The 19,771-nt window shown below is 49.0% G+C and overlaps 1 protein-coding gene across 1 annotated transcript in view; it reads left to right on the forward strand.

Moving 5' to 3' along the window:
• The window catches only part of rorc (RAR-related orphan receptor C), an 88,524-nt gene that overhangs the window by 12,630 nt on the left and 56,123 nt on the right, over positions 1-19,771 (forward strand). Inside the window, exon 2 of the mRNA XM_084336084.1 lies at positions 14,481-14,510. Within this exon, the coding sequence (XP_084192210.1) occupies positions 14,481-14,510 (30 nt within the window). The remainder of the gene's footprint in view (positions 1-14,480; positions 14,511-19,771) is intronic.

Here is a 19,771-nt window from a genome sequence, read left to right on the forward strand (position 1 = left end):
GGCTACAAGAGTGCCATATGTCGGGATGGGTAGAGAGAACGTTGAGGCGGGGGCTTGTTTTGCAGTTCGCACAACCCCACCCTCCGTTTTCATGTTTGGTGCAGACCCTATTGTCAGGGTCAGCAGCAGTGACAGCTCTGGCCGACGAGATCCAATCTCTGTTGGCGAAGCAGGCCGTAGTCGTGGTCCCGAGAGAGGACGCGATGTCAGGCATCTACTCCCGTTATTTTCTGGTGCCCAAAAAAACGGGAGGGGTCAGACCTATACTGGGTCTGTCCGCGTTCAATCGTCTGATTGTGGCGAGACCATTCAGGATGTTGACCGTCAAACACCTGCTACTTGCTGTCAGGGTGGGAGACTGGTTCACCTCCATAGACCTGAAGCATGCGTATTTTCACATCCCGATTTTCCCTCCTCACAGGAAGTTCCTACGGTTCCTATTTCAGGGCGTAGTGTACGAATACCAGAGGTTGCCGTTCGGCTACTCTCTGGCTCCCCGCACATTCACCAAGTGCGTAGAGACTGCGCTGGAGCCTCTACGTCGTCAGGGGATACGAATTATTTTCTATCTCGACGACATATCGCTCCTCAGCCGGTCGGAGGAGGTCGCCAGGTCTCATACCAGGCTGGTGGTGGAATTCCTCACCAGGCTTGGTTTTGCTGTGAACTGGAAGAAGAGTACGCCTCTTCCCAGTCAACAGGTGGAGTATTTGGGCTTGATTCTGAGTTCAAGACCCATGAGGGTAACCCTCTCGAAGTGACGGAGGGTGTCTATCCTCCACGCGCTCGGGGGTTTCCGTCCTGGAGGGGTGGTCACGGCGCTGCAGGTGATGCGCCTGCTCGGTATGATGGCATCTGCTCACGCTGTGGTCCCTCTTGGCCTCCTCTTCATGAGGAGGATACAGAGGTGGTTCTCCAGTATGAGAATAGACCCGGTGAGGGACAAGTGGAATCAGTTGACGGTTCCTTTGTCGATACGGGGGGATCTCGCCCATTGGAGGAGGACTGGTATCCTCACCAACGGGTTCCCCATGGGCAGCTCCTCAGCATGCTCTGGAGGGGTGTTCAGTGGGGGAGCGTGTGTCACCTAGTTTGATGGCAGCTTCTCCCATATCAAACCGGCCCTTTCTGTCGGGGTCCCCCCTTGGGTGCGAACGCCCTGTCCGCTTTGGCGGGTTCAGAGGCTACGCACAGCGGGAGGGACGGCTGTTCCTTGCGGCCCAGCGTCAGTTGACGGCGGGTGCGCTCTGGGATTATTATCACATATGGCTATGGCTACAAGAGTGCCATATGTCGGGATGGGTAGAGAGAACGTTGAGGCGGGGGTGAACTGGAAGAAGAGTACGCCTCTTCCCAGTCAACAGGTGGAGTATTTGGGCTTGATTCTGAGTTCAAGACCCATGAGGGTAACCCTCTCGAAGCGACGGAGGGTGTCTATCCTCCACGCGCTCGGGGGTTTCCGTCCTGGAGGGGTGGTCACGGCGCTGCAGGTGATGCGCCTGCTCGGTATGATGGCATCTGCTCACGCTGTGGTCCCTCTTGGCCTCCTCTTCATGAGGAGGATACAGAGGTGGTATGAGAATAGACCCGGTGAGGGACAAGTGGAATCAGTTGACGGTTCCTTTGTCGATACGGGGGGATCTCGCCCATTGGAGGAGGACTGGTATCCTCACCAACGGGTTCCCCATGGGCAGCAGGCGTTCACACGTCACGGTCTTCACCGACGCTTCCCTCACGGGATGGGGAGGGACGTGTCGGACCGACGCAGTAGGGGGCAGCTGGACGATCTATGCTGCCCGGTCTACCCTGCACATCAATGTGTTGGAATTGAAGGCGGTCCTCCTGGTCCTCAGACGGCTCGCCCACTTGGTGGTAGGCAAGCACGTTTTGGTCAGGACGGACAGTATGACGGCAGCGGCGTATATCAACAGGCAGGGTGGAGTACGCTCCACCCGTCTGCACCGGGCGGGCGGTCGGGCTCTGGCTATGGGCATCTCGCAATCTGCGCAGTCTGAGGGCACTCCACATCCCTGGCAAGGAGAATGTGGGCGCGGATATGATGTCACAGGGCGGTCCTCGTCACGACGAGTGGGAACTGCGCCAAGACATAGTCAAGCAGATCTGGGATCGCTTCGGGGAAGCTTCAGTGGATCTGTTTGCGAGCAGACGATCTCACAAGTGCCCCTTGTGGTTCTCGGTCAGCCGGAGAGACAATCCTCCCTTGGGGGTGGATGCCTTCTCAGTGTATCCATGGCCGCCCGGGCTTCTGTGCACCTTTCCCCCCACCCACCTGGTAGGTCAGTTGTTGGAGCAAGTACGGTGGGAGCACAGGACCGTGATTCTGGTTGCGCCGGACCGAGGCACAGCTGTGTGGTTCCCGGTCCTGATCCAGCTATTGGTAGCCCCGCCGTGGCCTGTTCCTTGGTCGGCGAGGGCCCTCTCTCAAGCGTGCGGGTCGCTGTGTCAGCCCCCGGTGCTGGGCCAGCCTCTGATGGTTTGGCTGGTGAGAGGGTGAGTCTGGAGAGGATGGACCCTTCTGTGGTTGACACCATCCGGAATGCGCGTGCTCCCTCCACTATCGCGCTTTACGCGGGTAGGTGGCGTATGTTCCAAGAGTGGTGTAAGGTGGGGGGCCGGGACCCGGTGTCCTGCCCCCTGGATGCTGTCCTTATTTTCCTTCAGTCTCTCCTTGATAGACTGTCGGCTTCGACGGTGAGGGTATATGCTGCGGCTATATCCTCTTATCATGAGGGGTTTGAGGGTGTTGTGTTGTTCAGCCACCCTCTTGTGAAGCGTTTCCTGCTTGGCGTTCGGCGCCTTAAGCCAGTGACACGCTCTCTCGCTCCGAGCTGGGATCTTCAATTGGTCCTCGGTCGGTTGTCCAAGGCCCCGTTTGAGCCTCTTGAGCAAGCGCCGTTGGAACAGCTGTCGTTCAAGAATGCGTTCTTGCTGGCCATCACCTCCGCTAAGCGCGTGGGTGAGCTTTGTGCTCTCTCGGTGCGGCCCGAGTGTCTGTTTATTCGTTTCGATAGCGGTTCCACTCTGCGGCCTAATCCAGCCTTCGTGCCAAAAAATATCCGGAGTTCTTTCCGCTCCAGGGATATTATGGTTCAGGCGTTTCATCCGCCTCCTCACGCTAGTGAGTTGGAGGCGGGCCTTCACCTGTCATGTCCGGTCCGGGCTTTGGGGATTTACCTCAGCCGTACTCAGGGCCTCAGGGCTACCGATCAGCTCTTTATCTGTTACGGTGGCTCTCGTGCTGGTAAGGCACTGTCGAAACAGCGCCTGTCCCATTGGTTGTGCGAGGGCATTGCCCTTTGCTACACGTTGGCTGGGCTGGCTCCCCCTGGGGGCGTCAGGGCGCACTCCACTCATGGGGTGGCGGCCTCTGCCGCCCTGCTGGGTGGGGCCTCGGTGGAGGACATCTGTGCTGCGGCTTCATGGTCCTCACCGGGTCCCTTCGTAAGGTTTTACCTCATGAACATGACCGGGGGTTCTGTCTCCCAGGCGGTTCTGAGGTCTGGAACCTCTCCTGCTTCCCGTCCTTCAGTGGGGTAGCAGGGGTGTGTGGGTGTGGGCCACAATGTGTTGTGTCACACGTGGTCCCGCCTGTGCTGTGCGTTTAAGAGGTTTCTAGTTCCCTCTTTTTCACACTTGGGTGGAGTTGACTGCCGCACCCTCTTCACTAGGAAGGAGGGGTGACGGGACTCCCCTCCCCCCTGATGTGGGCTTTCGGGTCCTCAGGGGGTGCATTTGTCGGTCCTCACGTCTTCTCTGTCCCCATATCTCGATGGCGAAGAGCAGGACGCGATTCGCCAGTACGACTATATAACGATAGGTTATGTATATAACCTAGTTATATGAGTACTGGCTGAGCGTCCTGCTCTTAGCGTGACCTGAGGTCCCTTGGGGAAACTTTTCTTTTGGAAACTGTTTTCCGAGGAAGAGCGAGTGGTGACCACGCCTAGTGCTTTATAGTACGTCACTAGGGCGGGGCCTGGCAGGTGCTGGGTGTATTTGTTTTATTCGTTGATGAAGTACACTAGGTACTGGAGATGAGGTATATCTCGATGGCAAAGAGCAGGACGCTCAGCCAGTACTCATATAACTAGGTTATATACATAACCTATCGTTAACTTTTCACTACCACACTACAGAAGGTTCTGTATCGTTAGTGGCTTAGCTTGGCATCACTACTGCACTATCTCGCGTACGTGCACGCGTACTGAATAAACCACAAATGTACCTCTAATACCAGTATTAGTCTGACCACACCCCTCATCAGCTTACCTTCATAAGCAGGTGTGTGGTCACCTGCTCTCCTCCTTCTCGCTTTCACCACAAGGAAGAAGTGCCTCGGTAGATCCCCACACTTGACACCATGATGGAAGAAATTGGATTAGGAACAGCTTTGGGAAACAAGGATACGTTGACATCATATCTTTATTTTCTCTCTCACTATTTTCGAGAAAATACGGCGATATTGTCTTCGTACTGGAGGGTCTGGAAGATGATGATCATTCTAAAAACCCTCCACCGGTTTTCGTATTGGGAGCACGCCGCTGCATGCTTCTCAACTGCAGTTCCTTGCTGTGTTTGTTGGGGTGAAACCTGTCAGGCCACAGCTGAACTGTCGGACATGCCGCTGTTGTGAGAAGCGGTGCGTTCCAGGTTGGGTGAGTAGTGTTTGCTGGCGTGCTCCACTTGTCTGTTAGTGCTATGGGGGCTACTTGACAAAGTTTATGGAAACCGGCCCCAGACTAGGGTCCTTTGTTCAGCCACCTAGGCGACAGAAGGCCTTGGTCTGGAGACCATTATAGTTTTAACTAGTGGGCCGCGACCATTGACACTGGTGATCCCTGTGTGTTCTGGACGAGTGGATTCTCTCTGTCACCGTGTTAAGACCCCATCTTTCATATCCAAATGAGAGTATTCCTTCACGAGGGGATATGTGCATGTAATGTGCGATAGCGGCAGATTCATGTTCAATGTCAGCTACACAGGCCAGTTGGTACTGTGCTGATCCGTCGGATGTGGTAATGTCACCGTTGTGAAGCGGTGTTGACATCTTGTTTTCTCTTCTCTTAAGTGAGGAGAGGTTCAGAACGGCGGCCTGTCTGGGTGAGTGTTATGTCATTGTTTACATGTTCATAGCTTACGGTTAGGGCGCGGGGTAGCTTAGCTTCTCGCGCGCCGCCGGGAGCTCGCTTCTGATCGCGTGCGTCGTTAGATTGGCGTCTCGCGAGCAGAGGCAATAGCACCCGAACGGTTGGAGCAGCCGTTAGCTTGATGCTATTCTGTTGAACGTGCTTTGATTTTAACATGTTTTACACTCTTGACCACGACGTCATCCTTGACAGGGGATGTTCGTCGACCCTGCCCTGAGCCTGGACGGGGATTGCGTCAACAAAGAGGACTGTAGCGACTGGTTGGAGCGGCGACGCTGCCCGGATCGAACAACACAGGACGGCTGTGTTCTACGGTGTCTTGTGACTGCACTTCGCTGATCTGCGTTCCGGGTAGGTACGGGGTTGGCCAGACCTCATAACACGTCTTCTGGTTTTACTTTGCTAAATGTATTGTGAATAACGGACAATGCATTTAGGATACGTTGCGGGTTATGTGTGAGCTGTTTTTGTCACTGGCAGTTAGCTTCTCCGTGCAAACGGGATGTAATGATCTGGTTGTTGTGTGAGTAACACGACCGTGTACTCACAACTAAGGTAACTAACCTATGAAGCTATGCTTGGTGACAAGTGAGTAAAAGAATATTCTTTCTCAGACTGTAATGACAATGAACAGTGTGTTCACACATTAACAGGTTTTCCTGTTTTAACTGGCCGTATTGAGGGTAAAATAGGAGGATTGTGTTTTCCCCCCCGGTTCCCTGGGGACTTTATCACCTCCTATCAGACATGTTGTGCATTAATTGTGTCTTTTGTGTGGTAGGGATACGATGTAACTCTTAGCTTGATTGCTGAGGTTGTGCTAAATCTGCTGGAGAAACTTATTTCCTAAAGGGAAATTGGTTTGGTTGCTGTCATGTGTGCTTAGCAAGGCCTGTGGTCGATACTAATCAAGAATGATGTATTCTCTCATTGTAAAAAAAAAAACGGCGTTCCTCTGTTGAGTGTTTTTGCCATTTTTTGTAGGTGATGATGGGTTGTGTGTGTCATGTGACCTACAACTGGGTTGTACTGGCCACAGAAGCACATGTGTATGTTGGACCGGGGTTCTTAGAGCCCTCTCTATTCTGTGTTTTTCCTTAGTAAAAATCAGATGGCAGGTTAGCTCATGCGCTGTGTGGAGCTGTGAAACGCTTCATAGAGCTGACTATGACTGTGTCATATTCTCTTTTTGTCGTTACGTCGTATCATGGGTGTGGGGTCGTAAAGGGGTGAACTGGTAACCTTTCCTCTCCCCATTGTTCTGTCGGTCAGGGGTACACCCCCTGTCCTTCAAGGTTCCCGTCACGTGGCGGTTCGGCACGTTACGGGGGGGGGGGGGGGGGGGGGGGGGGAGGGAGTTCCTGGTCCCACGGCCTGGTATATTGGGCGTGTGCACCGCAGGAATTCCCCCGCCATAGAGTACGTCACCGTGCGCGTCTCTGTTGGTAGGACTTCCGTGTGCTGTTCAGGTCCATGTGATGGATCTGTTTTCAGGGGGGGTGGTCAGGGCTCCTCCTCACCAAGCGCCTATTCAGGCCTTCTGTGAGTTCGGACTCCTTCTTCCATGTGAGGAAGCCTCCATCAGAGTACAGAGCCTTCCTCCTCAGATTGTCAAAGTGAGTGGACCCTCTAGAAGGGTCCTTTTCTATTGTATGTATATTCGATTCAATTCGTTTATTGAGTGTGTATGGGTTCAGTGCCTCTTCCCCGGAGGCCCTAAAACCAGTTTTTTACATGGCTCAAGGTGCAATATATTCTTTTCAATCTGTACAGCTCGCGTGGGAAGTCTCTCTGGGGATCCCCGTCTCTTCCTATGGGAGGGTGGTGGGATGTAAAAATGTGAAAAATTTTTACCCCGGCTGTGTAGACTGGGATACATACTGTTGATGCTTCCTTCTTTCTATTCCAGAAGTGTTGGAGTTAGGGAGTGTCACACCCCTCTTGTCGTTCCCCTGGGCGCCTTGGGGATTCAATGACAGGTCTAAATAGCCTGTTCATTGATGGGGGTGTGTCCCGACGCACGTATAGTGCTAGCTCGCTGTAAACAGGCGATTGACTGGCACGCTAGGGCGGGCCATACTTTTTTTTTTTTGGAAAATCAATCGAGTGGGGTGTCTAAAATATGTGTTTTTTTGTGGGGAATTCAAATATGGGATTATTTTTCTAATCGGATAACTCCTACCTACATTGTTTTGGATTTCAAAATGGCCGATTTGACCATTTTTCACCCCTTGGCCATACATGGATGCCAACATGAATCTGAAGGAAATCCTAACATGCAAGGTGTCTAAATGATGTGTTTCTTAATGGGGAATTCAAATATGAGTTCATTTTTGGGATAGGATAACTCTAACCTACATCATTTTGGATTTCAAAATGGCCGATTTGACCATTTTTCACCCCTTGGCCATACATGGATGCTAACATGTATCTGAAGGAAATCCTAACATGCAAGGTGTCTAAATGATGTGTTTCTTAATGGGGAATTCAAATATGAGGTCATTTTTGGGATAGGATAAATATAACCTGCATAATTTTGGATTTCAAAATGGCTGATTTTACCATTTGAACCCATTGGTATTGTATTACAAAATTGCAAAGATAAAAAATATATGGGAAATCATTTATAATGACAAAGCCATCAAATTTATTAACAAGTGAACTGTATATAACTGGATACAACTCCAAAGATCAATAATAATAATACTAACAATAATAAATTGTATTTGTAATGCACACAAACACCTAAGTGCTAAATCTCGATCTCCTTACTTCTTGAACTTTGCCAGGTTCCAATATCTTGATTGGACTCATTCTTGGATGGCAAGATCTCCTACTGTACTGCTTTAGCCACCAACCTACAAGTGCTTGACCTTCATGTTGAACCAACATGGATAATACACTCCAATGATGAATTCCACAATGCATTGTAGATTATTCAGGTTCTTTCTTTTAAGTTGATGCTTTGACACCCAGAGCCTGAGGAGTCTGTTTGCTGTGGTGAGCCAGCGGCTGTGGTTTACCGGTCCAATCTCCAGCAGAGCCAGCCTTGCAGAAAGCACTCCATCCCTGATTGCACAGACCAGCTTATAGCCATAGTGTTGATCAGTTGAGAGATCTTGAATGATCTTCTCAGGCAGCTTGATCAGCGGAGGGCCAAGAAAGATCCTGGTGAAGTTAGGATTGATCTCCAAGTCTGTAACAGAATCAAGGAGCTGTCCTATTGGCCCAGACAATTTGTTGTCTGACAGAGTAGCCCCATCAACTTCAACAATGAGACGGCGCAGTGGAAGTTCACCAGTGTGCAGGTTGCACACCAACCAGACCAGCTTTCTCCCCAGGTGCAGCTCCAGCTTCCGCATTACACCTGCCTTCACTCCAGTGTTGACATTGGTCGAGTCTCCTCCAATGGCCCACAAGGTCTTATCAGAACCTCTCTCTTTCAGCCAGGCAAACAGGACCTTAGCAATCTTCTCTGCATGGGACTCCTCTTTAGTTGCTTTCTCTGGTGTAAAGTGGAACAGATAGTTGCTGCCAGGCTCACTAGCAACACTATAGTGTTCTTCCTTGATCTTTGCAGGAAAAGATTGGTCACTGCCCTCAGCTTCCATCATCACATTGGTCATGTCAATCCGCCCATCAAAGAGGATACAGGAGATCCCCCCCTCCTCCCTGCACTTCTCCTCAAACTCTTCCCCCAGCTCTTGCATCAACTTTTCTTGTGCTCTCTTAACCTTGTTCTTATCAATCACTTTACTTGTGTCATCTTCTAAGATGAGTCCTGCATCAATCAGAGCTGCAGTTGCTATAGCTGCAGTTGGCCTTAGACCTATGCCATACCTTACACTAGCAAGGGCGATGTTTGGAATCTCATCATAATTTTTCCGTAGCTTTGCTGAAGCTGCAGGGTCAGTTTCAGGAATGAGCTCAACTTCAGGGACTGTAAGGAAGCTCTCAACATCCTTCCTGGCAACCTTGTCTGCTGTTGCAAAGCTTTCTTCTTTGCCCCTTCTCCTTTTCTCTGCCTTCTTTTCCATCCCCTGCCTTTCCAATGTTTTAAGAAGATAGAGGATTGATGGAGCCCCATGGATTTTCTCAATACATTGAGACGTTTGTTAAAATGGTTACAGAGGTTTCTGCTGAGTGGAAAGAGCTCACCTATTTATGGCTGACGTTGACTTTAAGTTTGTGTTTGTAGGTTGGTGGCTAAAGCAGTACAGTAGGAGATCTTGCCATCCAAGAATGAGTCCAATCAAGATATTGGAACCTGGCAAAGTTCAAGAAGTCAGGAGATCGAGATTTAGCACTTAGGTGTTTGTGTGCATTACAAATACAATTTATTATTGTTAGTATTATTATTATTGATCTTTGGAGTTGTATCCAGTTATATACAGTTCACTTGTTAATAAATTTGATGGCTTTGTCATTATAAATGATTTCCCATATATTTTTTATCTTTGCAATTTTGTAATACAATACCAATGGGTTCAAATGGTAAAATCAGCCATTTTGAAATCCAAAATGATGCAGGTTATATTTATCCTATCCCAAAAATGACCTCATATTTGAATTCCCCATTAAGAAACACATCATTTAGACACCTTGCATGTTAGGATTTCCTTCAGATACATGTTAGCATCCATGTATGGCCAAGGGGTGAAAAATGGTCAAATCGGCCATTTTGAAATCCAAAATGATGTAGGTTAGAGTTATCCTATCCCAAAAATGAACTCATATTTGAATTCCCCATTAAGAAACACATCATTTAGACACCTTGCATGTTAGGATTTCCTTCAGATTCATGTTGGCATCCATGTATGGCCAAGGGGTGAAAAATGGTCAAATCGGCCATTTTGAAATCCAAAACAATGTAGGTAGGAGTTATCCGATTAGAAAAATAATCCCATATTTGAATTCCCCACAAAAAAACACATATTTTAGACACCCCACTCGATTGATTTTCCAAAAAAAAAAAAGTATGGCCCGCCCTACTGGCACGCCTTGGTTGCTTGTGGTTGAAACAGCGTTTTTATAAAGCAACTGAGATGGGGGTTTTTCCTCTTCCGACGACCACATCCCATGACCTGGGTGGGTTGTCGACGGATTCTCGTTCATGTCTGGGGGATGATGACGGGATGGATCTGAACATATGTAGTGGGGTCTCACGCCCTTGGGGTGGGCCACCAGGCGCGGTTCGTCCGAACGTCTGGGTGGCGCCTTCTTTTCATGTTAAGATCAACACGCATATCTGCCCTTCTCCTGGAGTAGGCATGTCGGCGTGGTTAGGGCACGGGACTGGTTCTGGTCACGCTGGTCCAGATCAGTTGAACCCGTTGTCCGCCGGGGATGCAGATCTGCTGTTCTGGTACCCTGAGGGACTTGGGCTTTTTTCAGGGGGAAAAATGCCGGGTCGGTCTGGGTGTCACAGGGTTAAGCGCTATGGAGACCCTGGTTGGGTATGTTTTTACTCAGCACTGTCGTCATGGCTTACAGCCATGCCATTCTGTACGCGCTCGATCTCGTCGGATCTCGGCCGCTACACAGGTTGGTCCTGGTTAGTACTTGGTTGGGAGACCGCCGGGGAATACCAGGTACGGTGTGCTTAGGGGCTGGTTCTCCATTATTTTTCGCTCCTCTCTCACGCATGGCGAAGAGGGGCCTGTGGGGGTGGTTTTTTGACCTCCTCTGGTGACCCTGTGCTTCCCGTACCGCCAGGCCCGGTCCGAAGTGATGTTTGCGACCCGTAGGCCTGGGTTAACCCTTTTTGGAAACTGAAACACTTGTACTGCGGTATAGCCGGTGTATGCCCGCAGGTGTGTTTTGGAGTTTTTTCTTGAGGGGTTATAGGAACAACCACCGCATTGGGTAACACCGAGGTGGTTGATTCCCTGGTGTGTTGGAGCAGTGTCAACTCCCGGGTTCACCGTTTGAGGGTGCCCCTGCACGTTCATGACGTCTGCCAATCGTGTCAGCCTTCTCTGCCTCGACCCCTCTGGGTGGGGGTTTTTAAATGGAGGCTTGGTCATGCAACACCGCCAGCTTACGCTCCTTCCGCCGGGGCGGCTGTGTTCAGCTGTCCCCTCTGGCGCCTGTCTCGTCCGCAGTCTCCAGGCTAGGGTTAACAGCCTGTTGCCTGGTTTTTCCCCGGTGCGCTGCCTGCTTCCGTTGGTTAACCTTTTTGTGTGCTTACGGCCATGCTGACTGCCTGTTCTGCAGGGTCAGTGTTCCAGGCGGTGTACTATTGGGGGGACGGGGCCCGCTCGGCTTACGGCCATACCAACCTGAACACGCCCGATCTCGTCCGATCTCGGAAGCTAAGCAGGTTCTGGCCTGGTTAGTGCTTGGATGGGATTCCGCCTGGGAATACCAGGTGCAGTAACTGAGGGGCCTTTGTCCGAATACGCTGGCGATGTGGGGGGCGGGGCACTACGTGCCCACCTGGTGGGGTCTTGATGCTGGCATCATGGACTTCTCCGGGCCCCCATTCCAGGGAGTCCAGTCCTTTTGGTGGGTCTGGGTCTTCCTTCGCGCTCCGCTGCTACGGCCTTGCCACGGGGTTGGGTTTGCCCTTGGCCCCGTGATTCTGGGGGCAGTAACGAGGTTGTTCCTCCGTTCGTTCCCGGGTGGCATGCGGGTTGTGCGTGTGTGTAGTCGTGGGGTCAGGCCACGGTCTGCTCACCCTGTGCGTTAAGTTGCTTGAGTGCCTCTTCGCACGGTCGGGTCCGTCGCCTTCCCGTGAAGCCTCTAATAGGGGGGATACCCTCCATTAGGGGGGGTCGGGGGGGCTCGGCCCTCCCTGTTCTGATGGTTTTGGGGGGCTGTCAGCGGGGTGTATTTGTCAGCCAAGTGGCTCCGCTTGGCCTCCCTTGTGCAGTAGTGATGCCAAGCTAAGCCACTAACGATACAGAACGATAGGTTATGACTATAACCAAGTTCTGTTAGTTAGGGGCGATGCTTGGCATCAGACGGCCGCTGCAGCCCTTGTCCTCACCTTGTGGTGAAAGCTTGGGAAGGAGGAGAGCAGGTGACCACACACCTGCTTATGAAGGTAAGCTGATGAGGGGTGTGGTCAGACTAATACTGGTATTAGAGGTACATTTGTGGTTTATTCAGTACGCGTGCACGTACGCGAGATAGTGCAGTAGTGATGCCAAGCATCGCCCCTAACTAACAGAACTTGGTTATAGTCATAACCTATCGTTAACCTTTCACTACCACACTACAGAAGGTTAACCTTTCACTACCACACTACAGAAGGTTAACCTTTCACTACCACACTACAGAAAGTTAACCTTTCACTACCACACTACAGAAGGTTAACCTTTCACTACCACACTACAGAAGGTTAACCTTTCACTACCACACAAATTTTTAAATAAACTATCATGACTTTTCCTTTTTCCTCTATGGGTGTTGTGTTTGCAGTGTCACAAGACAGAGTCATTGTCATAACAAAAGAGCCAGAGACTAGAATTCTGCCAGGTGTTAATTGCCCCAGAGAGAGGGGGGCCATGGATTACAATGAATTCTGGGTAGTGTTGTAGTTTTTTAACACTGTAAGTGTAAACTCTCAAGGCCATTTTTCTCTGAATACGTTTTGTGATATCACCATGATTCATAGGAAGTAGCTTGAAAAGTATCCCACCAAAATGTTCAAGTGATGGCTTATTTTGAAGGTATGAATCTGTACTTTCATAATATGTAAAAAAAAAAAATTAAATGTAAGATCGCTCAACATGATGCTGACGTTCATACCTGGTCACATATATACTCTGAACTATTTTTGCCGAACCACTGCTGCCTGGGCGCAGTGATTTTATCACCACAAAAGCCCTGTTGCTTTTTGAAAAGCTAATTTCCCAAAAAGTTGGCGTGTTCCTTTTAAGTGTCTAAAGTGAGTGTTAAGGTGAGTGTCTTTTAAAGTGAGTGTGCATGTGGATGTGTGTGCAATGAGTGTGGATAGATGGGTTTCCAAGGACGACTGCTCACATGGTTGTGTGTAACAAGATCAGGTTAGAGGGTTAATCCCCCAAATATTGAAGTTGATATTGATATTGGTGACCTCTAACACAAGTCAAACCGGGAGGAGAACCTCCTAACTAAGAGTGTGCGTTATTGTATTTGTCCAGCCCTGCAGTCTCCAGTGGCTCGAGCTACTTGCACTTTACGTGAGTATTTTCATTTTAGGGTACTTTTACTCCACTACACTTATCTGAACCCATCAGTTACTACTTACTTTGAAGAAAAAGATTTTTCATAGAAAACATGGCAAAATGTATGAAGATTATATGCTTTCACATGTGTAGCCTGTCAATTTCAAGAGGACATAATCGGAGCAGCATAACTGGACCACATACCACTTTAACATAACCATTAATCAGAGCAGCATAACTGGACCACGTACCACTTTAACATGACCTTTAATCAGAGCAGCATAACTGGACCACATACCACTTTAACACAACCTTTAATCAGAGCAGCATAACTGGACCACATACCACTTTAACACAACGTTTAATCAGAGCAGCATAACTGGACCACATACCACTTTAACATAACCTTTAATCAGAGCAGCATAACTGGACCACATACCACTTTAACATAACCTTTAATCAGAGCAGCATAACTGGACCTACCACTTTAACACAACCTTTAATCAGAGCAGCATAACTGGACCACATACCACTTTAACATAACCTTTAATCAGAGCAGCATAACTGGACCACATACCACTTTAACATAACCTTTAATCAGAGCCGCATAACTGGACCACATACCACTTTAACACAACCTTTAATCAGAGCCGCATAACTGGACCACATACAACTTTAACACAACCTTTAATCAGAGCAGCATAACTGGACCACATACCACTTTAACATAACCTTTAATCAGAGCCGCATAACTGGACCACATACCACTTTAACACAACCTTTAATCAGAGCAGCATAACTGGACCACATACCACTTTAACATAACCTTTAATCAAAGCCGCATAACTGGACCACATACCACTTTAACATAACTTTTAGAGGTCAATGGATAGAGGATTGAATGCTCCCAAGCACTGGAAACTCTGGAATACACAAACGTCATGTAGAATGCATACTTTACTTTTGCCTCAGATACTTCAGTACATTCAATAGAAAATACGTCTCTACTTTTACTTAAGTAGAATTTGAATGGAGGACTTTTACTTTACTAATTTATTTGGGTATTTCTACTTTTACTTAAGTAAAGAAACTGTGTACTTCTTCCACCACTGGCAGTCTCTGTGATGTGTTGACTTGACTGGACTCTTTCTTTCCTCAGGAGGTGCCGTGTCCAAGAAGACTCATTTGAGTAAGTGCTTATTTATATACTACTTACAAATACATTCATTTCATCTTGAATTCATTCATTGAATTAATTGTTTGTATAATTATAAAGAATCGTTTAACAGAATTAAAAGCATGCATCGCTCATGTGTGTGTGTGTGTGTGTGTGTGTGTGTGTGTGTGTGTGTGTGTGTGTGTGTGTGTGTGTGTGCACCTGTGCCACTGAACATGGCTGTGTGTGGTGGTATGACTCTGCTTGTTGTGCTAGATATTTGTGCATGCAGTGTGGTTAGCCCCTCAGCTAGTGTTAGTGTACAAACAGTGCACCTGTGTAGAGTAACACAAACACACACACACACGCACACGCACACACATGCGCACGCACACACACACACACACACACACACCAACTACTGTTATATTGGCACATAATGCAGATAACAGTGATAGCATCTCTCCTCTTTTCCTCTGACACACCTGTCAGTGTTGTTCAGACACAGTGCATCACATTACATGACGGTTACTGTTGTCACACTATGTGGACAGACGTTGATCAAATGTGTATTAAGTGTTTCTTTTTGGGGTAATTGCTTTGAATTCTCCTTCCTGTGTGTATGTGTGTGCACATGAGTGTGTGTGCATGTGCAAAGGTGTGTTTGTGCATGGTGGTATAGGATGTGCTGCACACATTATTCTGGATGTGGGTTTGGAAGTTGAGATGGAGATATGGGACAAGAATAGGAGGAGGAGCACCCTGGAGGTGTTGTCTCGCTCTCTGTACCAGTCAGCTGCAGGGAGATGGAGGGATGGTAGAGGTTATGAGAGACAGGTGTTTGACGAGCTATTACTTTAAAGGAACAGTTCACTTTGTTTAAAGGGGACATGTTATGGGAAAAAGGGTTTTGCCCAGTGTTTGTATGGATCTGGCTGAAATGTTATTTAGCAGATGGAGAAAAAATTACGTATGTACTCCGAGCCTAAACAAGTTGTTCAGAATTGTTTTTCATTGTGATGTCACAAGGGGGACACAAGCAATACGCTAAGCAGTAGGTTATGAATATAACCGTGTTCTATGAGTATAGTGACGCTCAGCGTCTACTGCACATATCTCACTCCAGTGCATGTGCACTGAATAAAAACTCACAATGTACCTTTACATACCAACATCCATCTGGCCACACCCCCATCTGCTACCTATATAAGCAGGGGTCCTTCTCAATCTTTCACCACAAGGAAAGATCAAGGGCCGCAGTGGCATCTAGACGCTGAGCGTCACTATACTCATAGAACACGGTTATATTCATAACCTACTGTTCTATGTCGTATAAGCTTCCGCTCAGCGTCTACTGCACAACGGGAGCTGAGCGGGAGCTGATGCCGCCCCCCATATCGCCAGCGTATTCGGACAGGGCCCATCCAAGAGCAGGCCCTTCCCCCCACTAGCACGCCGCCTGGCTCACTGACCCTGGCATACTCAGGCAGTCAGCATGGCTGTAACTCGAAGCACTCAAGAGGCTACACTACAGCGGGAGCAGGCAGCGCACCGGGGAGACGACCTCCAGAAGAGGCCGATCCCTCAATCCAGGCAGCAGGCACTTGACCCGAGCCTGGAGCACTGCGGACGAGACAGGCGCCAAAGGGGTCAACTGAAAACAGCACCCCGGCGGAAGGGGCGTATGCTGGCATTGTTGAGCACCATGTCAAAGCCTCCACCAAAAAATCCCCGACGCTCTAGAGGGGCAGAGGCAGAGAAGGCTGACACGATTGGCAGACGTCATGAACGTGCAGGGGCACACTCAACCGGGTAACCCGGGAGTTGACTCCGCTCCAACACACCAGGGAATCAACCACCCTCTTGGTTCAACATGCGGTGGTTGTTCCTATAACCCCTCAGGAAAAAACTCCAAAACACACCTGCGGGTATACACTGGCTATACCGCAGTACAAGTGTTTTAGTTTTCAAAAAGGGGTTATCCCAGGCCTACGGGTCGACGAAAACTGCTATCGGTACTCGAGAAATTATGTTTTTTTTTTTTTGAGGAATTTAAACGTCGCAAACTAATGTTGTTGGCCGTTTTCTATCTCTCCTCCCTCGGTCTCTCTCTGCCTGCGCGAGCGGGCTGTGCTCTTACACACACTCACTCACACACTCACACACACACACACTCACTCACTCAGACAGCTCTGCTCTCGACAGCACCCGTGTGTGCGTGTGTGTGTGTGTGTGTGTGTGTGTGTGTGTGTGTGTGTGTGTGTGTGTGTGTGTGAGTGAGTGTGTGTAAGAGCACAGCCGGCTCGCGCAGGCAGAGAGAGACCGAGGGAGGAGAGATAGAAAACGGCCAACAAGATTAGTTTGCGACGTTTAAATTCCTCAAAAAAAGTCTGGGTCTATTTTACTAAAGTCGATGCTGACAACGCTCGTTGCCACAAGTGCAACAAGACATTTGCCAGTAATGTATAAGCGCTGGTACTTGTCAATGTGGCTGGCGGGGAGCAGCTAACGTTATAGCTCCGAGTAGAATAATGGCCGACAATCCGGAGGTAAATAAACTAACGAGAGCTTCTGATTGGTGGTAAGAAGAAGAGGTGGGTGCAAGCGGAGGGACGTAATTGGCAGATCGACTGTCTGTCTCCGAATGTAACGTGACAACGTCACAGCCAAGAAAGGGAGCGCTGGATTTGTGTAAAACTCCCTGTTCCTAAACCACACGCTGTCAGTCATACCACAGTACTGGCAAAACGGGAGGAGGCTATAATAAAAACAAGCGCCCTTCATCCAAATCCACCCACAACGAATTTCTTTTAACCAAAAAATGTATTATATATTATCGGAGCTATCAATAACGTTATTGAGTTTATCGGGATGACGTCATAATTGCTGATATCGGCCCGATAATTATCGGCCCGATAATTATCGTGCATCCCTACTATGTACACGTCGAGACCCAAAACACATCAATGGATAGTCTAACAAGACACCAGATACCGTTCCTCCAAGCCGCCTGGGGGAACGACAAGAAGCAGTTTTTTTTATTTTACATTTTTTCAGAAAAAAGAAAAAAGAATACGGACATGGGTCCCATGCGACTCGGCTGAGGGAAAACACCACCCCGTCAACCACACTTCATAAGAGGGGACGGTGAGCGACATACCCCTATGACGGGGGGAAACCCATGACTCAACAGACCTGTAAGGCGAGGAGTCAGGGAAACCCTAAACAATACCCCGTCCACCTACTCCAAAAAGGAGAGGTCGGGGAACCCCCAGAAAGACTTCCCACGTGAGCTGTATAGATTGAAAAGACATATTGCAGCATTGAGCTATGTAACAATTGGGTTAGGACTCTCCGAGGAGGAGCTCTGAACTCCCAGAGGAGAAGACTCCAAACACCAGAGGAGGAGGCTCTGACCCAATACACACACTACCAGTAGGGAGCAGCGCAGAAGAACCACGTCTCTACTGCGTTGCATCACCCACCAAGCTCAATAATCGAATTGAATTGAATCGAATACACATACAACAGAGCAGAACTCCTTTTCGAAGTTCTACTCACCTTGACAATCTGAGGAGGAGGCTCTGAAACTCTGAGGAGGCTCCCTCACTGGGAGGGAGGGTCCGAACTCACAGAAGGCTCTTCTCCCTGAAGAAGAGCTCTGTGAGGAGGAGGCTCTGAAAACTCCCTGAAACAGAACCATAACATGGAACCTGAACAACTCATGGAAGCCTTACCAATAGAAACGCGCCCAGTGACGTACTCTATGGCGGGGGAATTTCCGCGGTGCACACGCCCAATCTTTCAGGGCGTGGGACCAGGAAACTCCCGCCCCCCTACCCTGTAACGTGCCGAACCAGCAACGTGACAGGAAGCCCGAAGGACAGGGGGTTTTAACCCCTGCCCAAACAGAAAAAGGGGGAGGAAGGGTTTACCAGTTCACCCCTTTACGACCCCTCACCCCTGATACGATGTAATGACAAAGTAGAGCCATGACACCAGTCATAGCATGCTACATGAAGCGTTTAACAGCTTCACATAGCTCATGTGCGAACCTGCTATCTGATTTTTACTAAGGAAAAACACAGAACAGAGAGGGCCCATTTAAGAGCCCCGGTACCAGACTTACACATGTGCTTCTGTGGGCCAAAACCTAACCCAGTTGTGGATCTCAACGACACACACAACCCTTCATCACAACAAAAAAGGGCAAAAGTACACTCTTACTACAGAGGAACGCCGTTTTTCATAACGAGAGAGACATAAGTCCTCGATTATGTATTGGCCACAGGCCTTGCTAAGCACATATGACAGTGACCAAACAACCTTTTCCCTAGGAAAGAAATTGTTTTCTCAAGCAGAAGCACAACCCCAGCAGTTTAAGCTGAGGGCTACATCGTATCCCCACAAACATAGTGACACAATATATTGTAAACAAAACATGTTTGAGAGGAGGGGGGGAAGCCCCAGGGAAAAAACCGGGGGGGTCACCCCTCCCTACCTTACCCTTGATACGACCAGGTTGAACAGGTACCCCTGTTAATATGTGAACACGCTGTTCATTGTCATCACAGGCTGAGAGAAGAATTTATTCCTTAATCACATGTCACTAAGCATAGATTAGCTTCACAGGTTAATTAACCCACTTAGTTGTGAGTTCAACCACGTTACTAACGTTCTGATCACAACTAAACCAGTTCATTTTTACACACGTAAAAAACAACGCCGATTTTCTAGGTAGAGAGAAGCTATACCAGTGACAAGACAATTCACACACAACACGCGTCGTATCCTCAATGTATTGCAGCAACACACGTTTTGGAAAACATCGTTATTACAAAACATTTAGAAGGGAAGGAAAGAAGAAGTGTCAAGTCCGGCAGGACTCCTACCTCCACCCTGAGCGCAGGCCGAGAGGACTGTGAACACTGGTTAATGGGACAGCCGAAGTCGAACCCGGCGTCTCCTGCGTTGGTGACGAGGGCAAATGTCCGCTGCGCCACCCAGCCGCCGTTCTCCATGTTGACGAAGTCCTCGCTGGCAGGGCACCTGGTGTAGAGTCGACTACATCACGTCACTGACATCCTCTGTCAAAGATGACGTCATAGTCAGAGTGTTAAGGCTTGTTATACTCACAGTAACGTTCAACAGTGTAGCATTAAGCTAACAGCCGCTCCCGACTGATAGCAACAAGCTAACGTTTCCTAGCCTAGTGAACACAACGGGCTAGCGCCGCAGCGAACAGCTGACTGGCTAACAGTAGGCCACACACTAGCACGCAAGCTAAGCAGCTA

Source organism: Notolepis coatsorum (assembly GCF_963971535.1).
Source record: "Notolepis coatsorum genome assembly, chromosome: 19".
Taxonomy (NCBI): domain Eukaryota; kingdom Metazoa; phylum Chordata; class Actinopteri; order Aulopiformes; family Paralepididae; genus Notolepis; species Notolepis coatsorum.